General features: G+C 45.2%; 1 protein-coding gene across 2 annotated transcripts; it reads right to left on the reverse strand.

Annotated features, from left to right (window-relative positions):
- Window positions 1-78: 78 nt before the first annotated feature.
- LOC100829248 lies at window positions 79-13,705 on the reverse strand. 2 transcript variants are annotated; one of them, XM_024462948.1, is made up of 5 exons: window positions 12,516-13,705; window positions 8,498-9,133; window positions 7,531-8,154; window positions 6,840-7,376; window positions 79-2,590 (listed from the first exon to the last, which is right to left on the reverse strand). In XM_024462948.1, exons 1-5 carry the CDS (start codon window positions 13,629-13,631, stop codon window positions 326-328), a joined length of 5,178 nt encoding a protein of 1,725 aa, XP_024318716.1. In that variant the 5' UTR covers window positions 13,632-13,705; the 3' UTR covers window positions 79-325. The 2 variants fall into 2 exon arrangements, with proteins under 2 accessions (XP_024318716.1, XP_024318717.1); XM_024462949.1 differs by lacking the exon at window positions 8,498-9,133.
- Between the last annotated feature and the right edge of the window lie 304 nt (window positions 13,706-14,009).

Raw genomic sequence — 14,009 nt, forward strand, 5'->3', positions numbered from 1 at the left:
TGCAAATGAATCCATAGGGAAGATTCCTAAGGATTCTATTCCCATGAATCAAACGACCAACAAAGAAATTTTTCCAAAGGTTTCAAATCCTCCAAAAATCCTAAGAATTTCCTTTGAATCAAAGGAGTTAACTGTCAATGCATAGTGTGAAAGGTATTGATTTTTAAGAAAATAAAATAAAAAGTTCAAATAGCAGTACAACTACAAACACGCCGGATGATAACATTGCTTTGCACGCGGTGAGAAGAAACTAGCTTGAATTAACGTGTCTGTCAGCACGCAGGACAGCTAGACTTTGATTGATGGTCATCATCAAGCTTCAACTTCAAGTCTTCAACTCAGGTCTGTCCCCCCAACGAGGATCCTCGAGCTCGTCAAGTTTCTTCTGCAAGTGTTGCTTGAGAGCTTCGCTGTAGGAACCCTTGAGCCGCACTTCCTTGAGGTCCCCTTCCTTGACGCAATCTAACTCTTCTAGCCCAGAAAGCTCCAAAGACGACTCAGCACTAGAGCAGTGAACCACCAGCACCTCAGCCTTTGGTGGTACCCATTCTCCAAGAAATATCTCTGACCTGTAGCTGCCGCAATCAATCTCGACGACTTTGACTTTGCTGAACAATACCCAATCTGAATCTGACGGACGCCACGGAGCATAACAGAGCTGCCCATCTTGAATGGGCTTGACATAAAGATGATGAAACAGGTTACCCGTATGACTTGGCACTTCCAGAAGGCTGTCTATGTCCTGTTGCGTTGATACCGTCAACTCGAAGTTGAACTTTGTGAGATTGCCAAGCTGCTTGATCAGGACCGGGGATACGTGTACGTTCCCTTTCCCGTCCTCCGCGTACAGCTTAAGGCTCTTTAGGCTCTTGGGCAAGCCATTCGGTACGTCTTTGGTGAAGATTTCATCCGAAAAGAAACTAGCTGCTTCTGCTGCCTTGTCGATTCGCACTGACAAGGACTCGAGGTAATGGAGGTGACCCGAGACGGCAGAATATAACTTGTGCCAGTTTTTCCGGTTGATGCCGGACACCGCGAGCTTGCGCAACTGGGTTAGCTTCTTGAGCTCCACCAAGAATGCCTTTCCAGCAGCACCATTGCCAACATGCACAACACCGAGGGTATGTAGGGCGTTCAGCTTCCCCATCTCCTTTGCAGCGCCCAGAGCAACCTCAACAACACTGCCATCATCGGCATGTGATCGTCGCCGTCTGCGCAGCTTCTTCCTGCACAACACCACCAGATCACGTGCCCTGGTCCAGCTGCGTGGCGCTGCTGTCAGGACCTTGTCTGCTTGCTGGCTTGTGCTCGCGACACCACCGTCTGCAGCGGCTTGCTGGCTTGTGCTCGTGCCACCACCATCTCCTCCGGATGCTATCTGCAGTCTTGTGCTCGTGCCATCACCATCTCCTTCGGATGCTATCTGCAGGCTTGTGCTCGCGACATCACCATCTCCTTCGGATGCTATCTGCAGGCTTGTGCTCGCGACATCACCATCTCCGAATGCTATCTGCAGGCTTGAGCTCGCGTCATCACTGTCATCGCCTTGCCTTGATGCTGGTGTCTGGCTACATATCGATGTACAGCCATCCTCATCTGCTGCTGGTAGTACGCCTTCATCCGATGATTTATGAGTGGTGGTGCCAGCACGAAGATACTGCAGCTTCACTAGCTTGATGATAGCACGGGGCAGCATGCGTATTTTGGTGTGTCTGACATCCAGAGTCTGCAGCTGCCTCAAGCAACCCAAAGAATCCGGCAGACGGTTGATATCTCGGCATCCTCTTAGGGAAAGAAACTTGAGACGACGCAATAGCTTCAGGATCTGCTCGAGGTCATCATCTGTTACACCAGAAGTCGTGTTCTCCAGATCAAGCACACGAAGCAGTCTCATCTTGGTATCAGCAGAGATGAAGAATGACATCCACTCCCCAAACATAGTCAAAGACCTCAGCCGTGTCAAGTCCATGCTTTCAAATACTATCTGGTCTCTGTCCCAGCTGCTCATTATAGCAAGGTGTTGTATCGTGTGTTGTGTGTTGGGGCTGCAATAATGCTCTTCCAGTACGAAGACAAGGTTATCTTCCATTGGCCTTGACTTGATATATTCAAGGAAGAAACCATTGACTTGGTACATATTTCTGCCGCTGCTTGGTGTCTCCTGCTTTTGAATTATGCTCAAGTCCACAAACTGATCAAACAACATTTCCGCATTGTCCTCTGCGGAATAACCCTCGGCGATCCATCGCCTCAGCATACGCCTTCGTCTGATGTTCAGGAAGACTAAGAGATAGAAGATGCATGGCTTGAGTTCATCCGAGCAAGCATCGAAGTAGGACTGCATCCAACAAAATAGACCTCTTAAACTATGGAATCTCGAGTCCATCTCCAACTTGCCCATAAAGTCATGATGTATTTCTGTTGATAGTCTAGTCAAGGCCTGGAAATAGAACAGGGAAGCAATTCTTTCCGAGGCATATTCACCTATAGCAACTATTACTTTGGGAAGTCCGCCACACTTGGCCAAGATAGCTTCTGAAAATTCCCTCTCTTCGGTAGTCAACTGATCCTTGCCGGCGTCCCAAGCTATCTGAAATAAGAAATTTCGAGTTACATAAATGCTCAATTTGCAAGTGATATACCAAGTTAACTGCGCACGTCTATTAAAATTACTTCCAAAATGGGTATCGGGACATGAAATAAATTTTAAAGGAAAAAAAAACTCAAATGTGGAATGCACGCATGACCAATACATCACAAATATGACTTAATTGAAAGATTGTATTCACAAATGCAAATGAAAATATATGTGAAAAGTGAGCTGCAAACGAATTTTATAACCATCATCACCACTCAAAGTAAAAATCATGAGATATATCAGATCCATCCGGATGATCTGCACCATCCATGTTCCGAATCGGACTATACAAATCATCCAAATGATATATGATGCGATATCCCTGATCCAGTTTTGTACACTTAAACTCAATGGTAGAGGGTTATGTGCAAAAGTCCGTTTCATTGGCTGGTGGGACTTTCACCTTTGATCTGAGCATTTTTAATCCAATAGCTCACGAAATAGTTTGCAAGTTGCACTAAATGAGAGTTTTCACTGGATACGTTGCCTGTCAACTGATACAATTTTTTAATGTTTATCTGCTTATGCAGTAGTGTGACATTAGTTGTTGTGTACCAAGCCATGCTAAGATTAAAGGTTGACCAAGATGGTGAAACAAAATTGACTCTGGAATTATATGATTTTTTTTGTCCATTTCGTCCTAAATATAGCCCAAGACTTGCCAGATAAATTAGCCTCCACCTTTTTACTTCCTTTTTTTTTACATAAAAGATCTTTATGCTCCAATATTCACCTTCTACCGTCGGTCCAATTTGTTTCGTGAATTCTTTTTTTCATGGCTTGGTGAGTGGCCCCTTCGAGATCAATATCCATCATTATTCCTCATTGTTCGTAATAAACATGATACCTTCGCACATGTTCTCGCTTCTTTTCCATCAAATGTACTGCCCTTCAGACGAAGTCTTGCTAGACTTAAACTGGTGACTTTTCGACCGACCTCCTCGCGCACCTTACTACAACGAACCTATCTTGTGGATGGGATGAGTTTCAGTGAAATCTTCACCCCCCCCCCCCCCCAACGGTTTGTTTTCGATCAAATGAATGAACCGCCTTGGTCCATGCTGATATATCGATATCCAACCAAAAGACATGGACACTAAAGGCTCCTCTTAAAATAAAAAAATTACTTTTGTTATTGTGGCGGTTGTCACTCTTACTAAAGACAACCTATTAAAGCATAACTCGAAGGGTAGCCCAAAGTGTAGTTTTTGTCATTAGGATGAGACTATTATACACATTTTTCGGTGTCGTGTCTCTCGATTGTGTGGTCAATGGTCTAAATAACTTCTAATCTTTATCCTCCTGGTGTTGTTGCTCATTTGTTTGGGTCTAGCTTACAGGGTGTTAATAAAAGATTGAGCGGATTTCTTATGTTCGGGGCTGCAGCTTTATGTTGGGCAATTTGACTTTACATGAAAGATAATGTTTTCAATACAAATAATTTAACTTCTCCTATTCAGGTTTTGCATTCTTGCACGCTCTGGCTCCATATGTGGTCTATAATTCTCAAGTCGGTGGACCGCCAACTGGCTTTGATGGAGTGCAATAGGTTGGAGCAAGCTGTTAGGGATATTTTTACCCACCATAGCTGGCGGTCTAGTCTCCACCTTGGGGGCTGCTTAGAGTTGTTCATTTTCTTTCATTGTCATAAGTTTGTTCAGTTCTTGTTGGTTGTGTGCGTTCCGGCGTAGAGGCTGCGGGTGTGATATTCTGTGGTTGTATCGCTGGATGCAACATTGAGATCCATAAATGCTTCCATTTCTGAAAAAAGTGTGGTTGTTGTGGCGAGGGCATGACTTTGGTTGGTTATAGTGAAAGTATATAGTGATGATGATGACACATGCTGGCAACCTCGGCTGATGGTCTTCTTCGCAGAGATGTGTACAGAGAGTGTGTGTTGGAAGCCATGTGGGCCGTGCATTTTTTTATTATGACGCGGCCGACTTGGCATATTGTTTTTTTTTGGAAGACAAAAGAATTGCCAATATATTAATAAAGGAGGAAGTATGTACAGAGGTGAGGGGCAACCGGCCCCCTCCAAAACAGAGGCACTACATTAGGGTAGAAAGATCCTTAGCCTCTGCGTTGGTCCTGGCAAAAAGTCTTGTCTTTGATACAAGCAATGATCACCGCAGGAGGCGCCGAAGTGTTCCAAAAATACAGGTGTTGCGCCCATTCTAGATTTTCTTAGGGCACAAGAATGGTGAGCGAGCGGGCCCCTTTAGATGGCCTGCCCGAAGAGGATAACACAATGTCCCACAACATGGGCAAGGAGGAGTTGCCACTAGAGGGGGCAATGGCCATCGAGGGGAGGCTTATCCAGTGTCTTGCAGCATTCCAAACACACCTGGAAAAGCGGCAGCCGGAAAGGAGGTGGGTGACTGACTCGGGGGCATGGCGGCAAAGTTGGCAGATCGGGTTGTGGGCCCAATCCATCAGCAGTCCAGAAACGGTTTTGAAGGGCCAACCAAACAAAGTGTTTGCATTTGGGGGTGTATTGTGGGATTGTTGTGACGATTATTTCTTTTTTTCGCTAATTGACCAGGCAATTCTCTTCTTGTGAATTAATTGATTGAGGTCTTTGTACTCAAAAATAGAAAAAACTTGGGCTTTCTAAAAATATCCCCACTTGTTTTCTTGGCATCGCCATATATGAAACTAGTGGATACCACGTGCGTTGCTGCGGGCCTCAAAAGGAAATGCATCCATCCATACATGAATGAAAAATGAGCAATTCTACGGAGGTACCGGTACTCCTGGTACCTCCCTACCATCCACCATTGATTTGGCGATGGGTAAGATGCATCAAGTTGCAGCCCCAACTCTCTTCCTAATCCAAACGACCTTCTGTCGGCGTCAGCCATCTCCATCGTCGTCCGTTGCTCCCAGCCTGCCGGCGCAAGCCACCTCGGGGCAGACCCGCACCAGGACCGCCGGAGAATTGCGCCCAGCAGCAGATCTTCTGTGCGGCCTTATCCTAACCGCCTGGGCGACTGGAAGGGAACGGAGGCTGCGCCCGGAGAAGACGCCGACCCCGCGATTGCCATGGTGTCCCTGCCTATTCCTTGTAAGCCATCGATTTGGGGGAGGGCTGAGGTGGAGCCCGTACGTGTGGTCTAGAGACGACGAAAGCGCCAGGCGCCGCCGACGAGTTTGGTCTGCAGTGACCCCGTGACCACCATGGCAACAGGCTGGTTGTCTAGCCGGGATTCGCGGGTGTGGAAGGCGGCTGCGTGAGAGCAGATTTGACGGAGTAACGGTTCACGGAGAAGACGAGCAGTGGAACGGGAGGGAAGGTACCATCAATATCTAACCGTTAGATCCTATAAAACGGACGGTTCAGAAAATTTTCAAGCACCAGAGAACTCCTCAAGAAAAATAGATTGCAGTTAAGCAAATAAATATTATAGGAGTATTAGAACTCATGATATGATTGATTTAAGAGAGAATGCAAATGTGTCTCTAGGTATACAAATTTGCTTATACTCATGGCTATTTTCTTTTGGGAAGGAAACAAAAATAAATATATTTAGGCTGAACTACATGTTGGTGTTGCTCTGAGTTGCTTCTTAATTCTAGCTTGGAGGATCATTTTTCATGTAATCAATGTTGATAAATGGATGATCACATGCTGGTAGTTGGTTTGAGATGTGAGCATAAGGCATGTTTTTGAAAGTTAAACACAAACATGTGGTGGTTTAGTATCACTCAGATTTTGAATTACATCTGTATATTTCTTATGAGCTTTCCTTGATGGAATGATGAAAGATGGAATGATGGATATGGTCCTAGAGGTAAAGAATTTTATTTGTTTTTGCCGAGAATGATGGAAAATTTTCCTTGGATTGTGCAGATGCTAGGAGCTGGTTGAGTTGATGATGACGTGGACACTATGTATGTTGAGTTTGCCCACATTCAATAAATCTTTGTGGGGATCAACTTAGTTGATGTTGATGTGGATACTTTGCATGTTGAGTGTGCAAACATTAAATGAATTTTAGTGTGAAGTCGATGATGACGTGAACAAATCTTAGTGGGGAGTTTGGTGGTGACATGGACATCTTGCATGTTGAGCTTGTAAATATTTAATGAATTTTAGTGGGGATCAACTTTATTGATATAATAATAATATATTTGGACCCAACAATATATTACAACATGAGAAAAAAATGAATTTCATATGACTGAGTGTAAAACACACCTGTCTGAAGAGATGAAGTGAATGTGTAGCTTTTAAACCTTTGACATTGAACACTCTACACTCGTCACGTGATGCACAATGTGTGGCGACACTTGCTTCATTTGATATGACGATCATAGTATGATCATTATGCTCGGACAAGAAGGAAGCTCTTATCAGATCCCAGTCATCTTTGGATCTTAGGCCATCAATAATAAGTAAGCATGTTATTTCACGCAGAATTTGGCGACACCCGTGAACTGTGTCTTGGCCTTCTATGATGGCAACTGCTGCAATTTCTGGGGTTCGAAGATCATGCGAATGATAACCCACAAGTAAGCGCCGGGAGAACTCCGTCAGATCGAATGGATCAGGCACATCAACCCAAATCTGTCGGAGGTTCTGGTTTCTAAGGCAATAATCCCTGACGAGTGCTGATTTCCCGACACCAGCAACCCCCCACAAGGAATACACACCGGGCTGCAGACACCGAAGCCATTCACTTTCTTTATCACGCCCAACAAGGTGGTACAGAAAACTGACTTGAGGACGACGTAACTGCAAGTAAGATATACAGAAAACGTAGTGCACTGATTAAAATAGTATGTATATCTAGCCAGCTAGCTAAGTCAGAACGAGCGTACAAATTATTAATTAAGGTCGACGATTTAGATTAGAGACGTACGATTGACGATGGAGTAAAGATACACACCTCTGTTAAGGGAAGACGTCGAAACACTCTCAGACGTTCCACACCCAGCACTCGATCATCTGCAGCGACACAATGTCTGGCGAGACTATTATCCTTTGTAATGACAACAACACATCCTTTAATAGGCTGATCATCGGGGGGAAAGAACGTATCTCTTATCTTGTCCCAATCACCTCTAAACTGCAGACCATCGATCACAACCAAGCATTTTCTTCGTCGCAGAACACGACAACACGCTTGAATCGGGTCCTGCTGGCCTTTGTACAGAGAATTTACAATCTTTTCCTTGATTCGAGGCTTACGTGTATAAAAGTCCAGCAGCAATTGCCAAGAGAAGTCGGTCAGATCGAATGGATCACGACCAGGCAAGTCCACAAAGCTGAGTGATTCAAATAAGTCCTTGCGCATTTCTCCATAGTAGACCTTTTTAACAATCAGTGATTTCCCAAAACCAGAAGAGCCCCATACGGAGATCACACCAGGATCTTGTAATTGTCTCTCAAGGGCAGACACTTCATTATCTCGACCAATAAGTTGGAACTCAAAATTCGAGTACGATAGACTTTCTGTGTCATGGAATAAACGAGAACGCTGCTTTCCTCCAATTTCAGAGCATTTATAATCCTACAAATTAAAATTAATTAAGATACACATATACTTTATTTGTAGCTGTTAATTAACTAAACCTATGCGCAAAAAGACAATCTGTTAATTAAACCGACGTTTTTGTAGTACAAGCTTTACTTCCTTCCGGAAACATCTTTTGTACAAGCTACCGAGACCATGGATGATGGATCAAGTTAGTATAGGAAAACTACAATAATACAATGATACAGTAGTACTCTCTCCGTTCCTAAATTCTTGTCTCTCAAATTTATAAAAATATGAATGTATCTATTCTTAAAAAACGTCTAGATACATATAATACTTCGACAAGAATTTAGGAACGGAGGTACTACGTAAGTACCTCGATGAAGCGGTTTAGAGCCTTGTTGTGCTTCACATCTTTGTCCATACAAAAGACTCGATGCTGTTGGTCATCTACACAATGTTCGGCTACTTGCCTGTCAGTTGTAATGACAATGATACTGGTGCCTTTATTAATTGGCTCACCGGATAATAAGAATGTGTCTTTGATCATCTCCCATTCGGACTCTTCCGACAGACCATTAATAACAACAAGGCAGGCATAATGACGCAGATACCTGCGACACCGTCGGACTATAGCTTGGTGTCCCTGCCCACCGACTGCTTTAATATCTTTGGCTTGAAAATCACGTCGCTGAAAGCCCAGAAACAGTCCAACAGAGAATGCCTCGAGAAGCAGTCCAACAGAAAAGGACTTCATGTGATACCGAATCACATTCAAATTCACCCAACTCTGCTTCTCCTTTACATCTTCCCTTAGCCGTATGTCCAATTTTATACGCATATGCATTATGTATTTGTAGAGCATTTGAATGTGATATGGATGGTCACCACTAGTGCTCTCTTTGATGACATCCGCCTCGGCGAATGGACCACCAGCATGAAGCAGGGAGATGACACCACCACGCGTTATTTGCCAATTAAGTTCACCCAAATCACTGCGACGGACTGCCAACTGCAGGACAGCATATAATTAATTCGATGTGTTATAAGAGACTTCCTCCGTTTCAACACAAGGCACGCACACATTTTGAGATTTTGCTTTGACCATCAGTTAGACAACAAAATATGAATTATGTATTATGAAAGTTATATCATTGCAAACTAGCTAGTTTCAGATACAAATCTAGTGGTATAATTTTTATAACTTATAATTCACATTTTGTTGGTGTAATTGATGATCAAAGTTAGTCCTTAAAATGCGTGGACGTGTTATGTTTTGGAATGAAAGGAGTATGCTATAAAAATTTAAATACGTTATTTTTGTATAGTTGGAGACGAAAGAACAGGAGAGGCAACAGGAGGCAATACCCAAACCGAGTAGGCCCACGAGACGGAGTCAATGATCAGGGGCCAGGCGTCACGGAGGAACCTCTCCATCTAGCGGATCCAAGTCAGCTCGCACAAGGAGCGGAGTTCGAATCAATTACGGCATAAATTTGTAACCCTAGGCAGGCTGATTATATAAAGCCAGCCGAGGGAGCTTTAGAGGAGAGATCAGTTCTTGTTTAGGATATGTAGAATCAGAAGCCGGTGATGTGAGTTCCAATCTGTAACGCACCGATACTAGTATTATCGAGTAGGAGCCGGTCTTTACCTCTAATATGAGGAGTAGGCCAAAGGGTGCAGCAGCCGGCGATTCACGGAGGAGGGAATTTTTTTTGCTCAACTAGCCCTCTGGCGGGCGTTTTTGATAGAAATAGCGGTTTTCCGAATGAAAGTCAAAAATGGTCCGGCAGAAAGACCATAAAACGCAGGTGGCCTTTCCGCCAATGCCATTGGCAGAAAGACCTTTTCGCCGATAGCATTGGTGGAAGGACGTGCGGAAGAGCTTTTCAGTACACAAAGTCAAATGCGCAAACACTGCGCGAACCGACAGTACGTGTTACAGTGCATTCCGCCAATGTTATTGGAGCACGTGTCGCTTTTTTTGCTTTCCGCCAGGCTAGTTTTGGCAATAGTTTTTGAAGGGGGCCATTTTTGACAAAAAACGTTGGCCAGGGGCCACTGCCGCAAAAAATTCCGAAGGAGGCGTGGCCAAGGAGAGAGAAATATATATTACTTAGGGCTTTTATTTCGATGCCCTTTGTTCCTTAATTGTGCTCAGTTTTGCCCAAGCCTTAAAACTATGCTCGCTTCTACGCCTTCCCCTTTGGCCATTCCTCACAAATGCCCTCACGGAGCACCTCCTAACGGTCAAGCCCCTTTGACCGTTTGTTACCGACAAGTGGACCGCAGGATGGCCTGATAGGTGGGGCCAATTCGGCCATTCTGACATGTGGGGCTGCGAGCGCAAGCAGGCAGGGCTTAACGGGTCTAGCTTCCTTACATGTTGGCCAATGCGTGGCATGGCAACTAGGGGCGGTCGACCTAACTTACATGTGGGCCTGCGCAAAAGCATGACATGTGGGGTCAGTCTTGTATCTCTCACAACCCATTCCCCCCATTCCAAATCACGGGCTGCGTAGCACCGGCACCGGCGCCGCCAAATACACCAATGTGAGCTCGCTGGCTAGATGGGCGAAGGGACGCACCGCGAAAGCTTTCCCACAAAAACCCAACTGCCACTCCCAATCAGGCCTCCCCACTACCTCCCCACCCCACTACAAGAGCAGGCAGCTGTTGCGTCCTATCCTACCGTGGGCTGGCGCGTGGATCTGCGGCAGTTTATTCGAACGCTAGAGGGGAGCTGCTCTTCTGCTGCTTACTACGACGTGGACAAAGCAATGGCTTCGTCTAGCACCGCGCAAAGCATCGGCTTTACTGGAGATGATGGGGTCGTTCAGGGATCAGAGGAATCCAATACCATGCCTATGTGTGATCTAACTCAGTAGAATGCCTAGGACTGGGCGATTGTGCCCGTGATTGGTTACACCGACCGGCCAATTCGAGGTCGCCTAACTGCACACTCTGTTTTTGATCGAATAGGATTGATCCAGTGACTGCTTTTCGGCTAGCAGTTCGTATGGAAACTAGAACACTCCGGGGCACTAAAGTGCATTTGTTGTCTGCATTTTGCTATCCGAAGGTAGTAGAAACAAGCATAACGTTCACAGAATTTTGCAATAACCTTTGTGGTGTATATCCATGGAGCCCGGAAGATGTCGTTGAATTCAAATATTTCTCAGTATTGAGCAAAGCTTTGAGCTTCTAACCTGCGATGAACATCTGGGATTTTTCTTTGGTGTGAATGGTGACAACCGTTTCACCATGTTAACCAATTAAACTGAAGAATTTTTCAATAAAAATCATATTTTTTTGATATTTTATCAATTAGTTATGAATTTTGCAATTTTCAGGCTCTCAACTGAAAATTGGTGGTCACCAATGGCGGTTCTGAACCAAAAACTCTCACTGCAGTGGGGGGGGGGGGGTGTCACTGGTGGCGGTTTTAGCAACTGAAAACCGTATCCCTAAATTCTAAAAAATTCATAACTAATTTACAAAAAATCGAAAAATACGATTCTTTTTGCTGAAGTCTTAATCTTTTGCATAGAGGTGCATCTCTTGTCATCATGACAAACAATATTTCTAAAGAGTTTACCAATTTGTGGTATTTAAAAAATATTTTTCCATTTTCTAAATGTAAAAATGGGGTATTTTGTGAAGCAAGTACAATTAATATGTTTCAAAATGTCACACATCCTATTTTCGAACAAAGTAGACCATATTTCATTGCTAGTGTCGAAAGATTTTGTATTTTCTAGCTTTCCAGATGCTTTTGCCCATTTAAATGAATTTCTAGCTATTTCTCAAAAGTAATTTAAATGTGAACTACAAGTGTGTGATAGTTCATTCAAAACTCATTTTGAGGTATCCAAGTAAGAATTATATAAGGTTCGCCGAGGGTCCTTGCAATGGAAAGATGTGCCGACAATTTTCACCCATCCTTGAGAAAAAGTCAAAAAATATGATTAAAATGTAATGGAAATTAAGATGTGCATTAGTCGACCGCCACTAACAAGATGACTATCAGTGGCAGTTTTTGGACCTGCCACTAATGGGGTGGCGCGTAATTAGTGGTGGACGGTGAAACTGCCACCGCGATGGAGATTTCCACCTGCATGCTACTGATGATATGCTTTGTAGTAGTGAGAGGCAGGCAGGATCCTCACATTCAGTTGTAAGTATTTGATTGGTAGAGGACTAAATGAATAAAATTAAATATTAAGGAAACTAATTTCCCAGCAAGACACTGCGCTAGTTCATATAAATAATAATTAAAAAAGCATTCACTATACTATTTCAGAAGGAAAAGGGTATAATTTTCATGGAAGGAGGTACATAACGTAGGTAGTTTAATTTGTTGGATCAATGGGGGTTAACGTACGTATTACCTCGTTGGAGAAGGCACAAAGAGATTGACCTTTGGAGAAGCGTTTGAGCTCTGATACTCGGCACGCCCCCCCCGTGCAGAAACGTGCGAGCCCTATGTGCTGCGCAGTGTACACGACGATCCGGCTGCCATTGTTAGTGACCGGCAGAAACATTCGGATGGCATCCCACTCTGCCACATCGGTTACATCTTCCAGGATGACGAGATACTTCTGCTGGCTCAGTTGCCCCATGAGGTAATCGTTGTACCTGGCCACTTTTGCCTTCAAGTTTTTACCCAACTCTGCACCTATCTTTCTTGGATGGAAAGAGTTGCAGTACAACTGGGTGAGCAGGCTCTCGAGGAAATGGTCCGGGTCAAAGGGATGCATCAGCTTCACCCTGGCACGGGTTTCGAACTCCCGGCGGATTTCTGGGTCATCGTACGCCTCACTGATAACGTACGCCGTCTCAGGATGATGAGCAGCAGCAGCACCACCACCACCTCCTTCAGTAGTAGGAGTGCTTACCCATACAGAGATCACCTCAAGGTCGGTGCCTCCACCCCTGATCAAAGGTTTGAGGTCCCTCGTCCAGTGACGACCCTCCCCTGCGGCCTCCCACACATCGTGTAGCATGTTGGATGATGCACCGGCGTAGGGGGTTGTGGCCTCCTCCGGCTTGGAGGCAGGGACGTCGTCGAAGTTGGTGAGGAGGCTGTAGCGGGTGTTCCTCTGGCTTACATCCACCACCCTGGCTTTCAGCTCCTGAATCTGGGCGACCGCCAGGTCCAGGGGAAGCAGCGACGTCCTGCAGGTGAAATGATAGGCCAGGCGCCTCACCCAGTCCAAGGCCGACGACTTTTCCAGATGGACGACGAACTCCACGCAGTCTTCCACGTCGAAGGCGAGGCGGCGGACTCTCCTGACCCAGGTGCCCACCAGTTGGTTCTTTGCTACGCGTTCCCCCGAGTTGGTGCCTCTCAGGAACGACTGCATCATCTCGAACTCGTCGATGATGAACACCAGGTCGTTGGTGAACTGCACCTTGAGCCTCCTCTCCTCTTCGATCGCCGACCTCACCGCCACCAGCGTCCCCTCCACCGCCGACTTGGCCAACCCAACCGAGAACTTCTCCATGGTTAGCTAGCGGCAGTACTCTCTTCGAGCTTGCTTTTTGTGTGTCTGTGTGTGCGCGCGCGCGCGTGTGTGGATGCCGCTAATTAGTGCTTAATTAGCAGTGAGATGCGCAGCACATGGAGAAGGGCAATATAAATGGAGCGGTCGATCGATTGCGCATGCAGTTTTTAATTTTCCCCATCACATGTAAGTTGCTCCTCACTAAGATGCATTTAATGTTTACATCATGCAAGATGTCTATATCATCATCCACATCCTCACTAATTGCAAACTATACATCCAAGTTGTCCACATCATCATCCACCAATACTACACAAAGACTTATCAGTGTTGGTAAAAAACGTTCATCAGTGGCGGGCCGGGCGCCCGACACTAACT

Source organism: Brachypodium distachyon, chromosome 4, assembly GCF_000005505.3.
Source record: "Brachypodium distachyon strain Bd21 chromosome 4, Brachypodium_distachyon_v3.0, whole genome shotgun sequence".
Taxonomy (NCBI): domain Eukaryota; kingdom Viridiplantae; phylum Streptophyta; class Magnoliopsida; order Poales; family Poaceae; genus Brachypodium; species Brachypodium distachyon.

Bases quoted from the DNA above. Each gene is read 5' to 3' on its own strand.
- LOC100829248 (XM_024462948.1), bottom strand. From the start codon at position 13,631: ATGGAGAAGTTCTCGGTTGGGTTGGCCAAGTCGGCGGTGGAGGGGACG. The intron at 8,155-8,497 runs GTACTTACGTAG...TTTAATTTGTAG, and splicing joins CTCTAAACCGCTTCATCGAG to GATTATAAATGCTCTGAAAT. The intron at 2,591-6,839 runs GTGTGTTTTACA...TTCTTATTTCAG, and splicing joins CACTTCATCTCTTCAGACAG to ATAGCTTGGGACGCCGGCAA.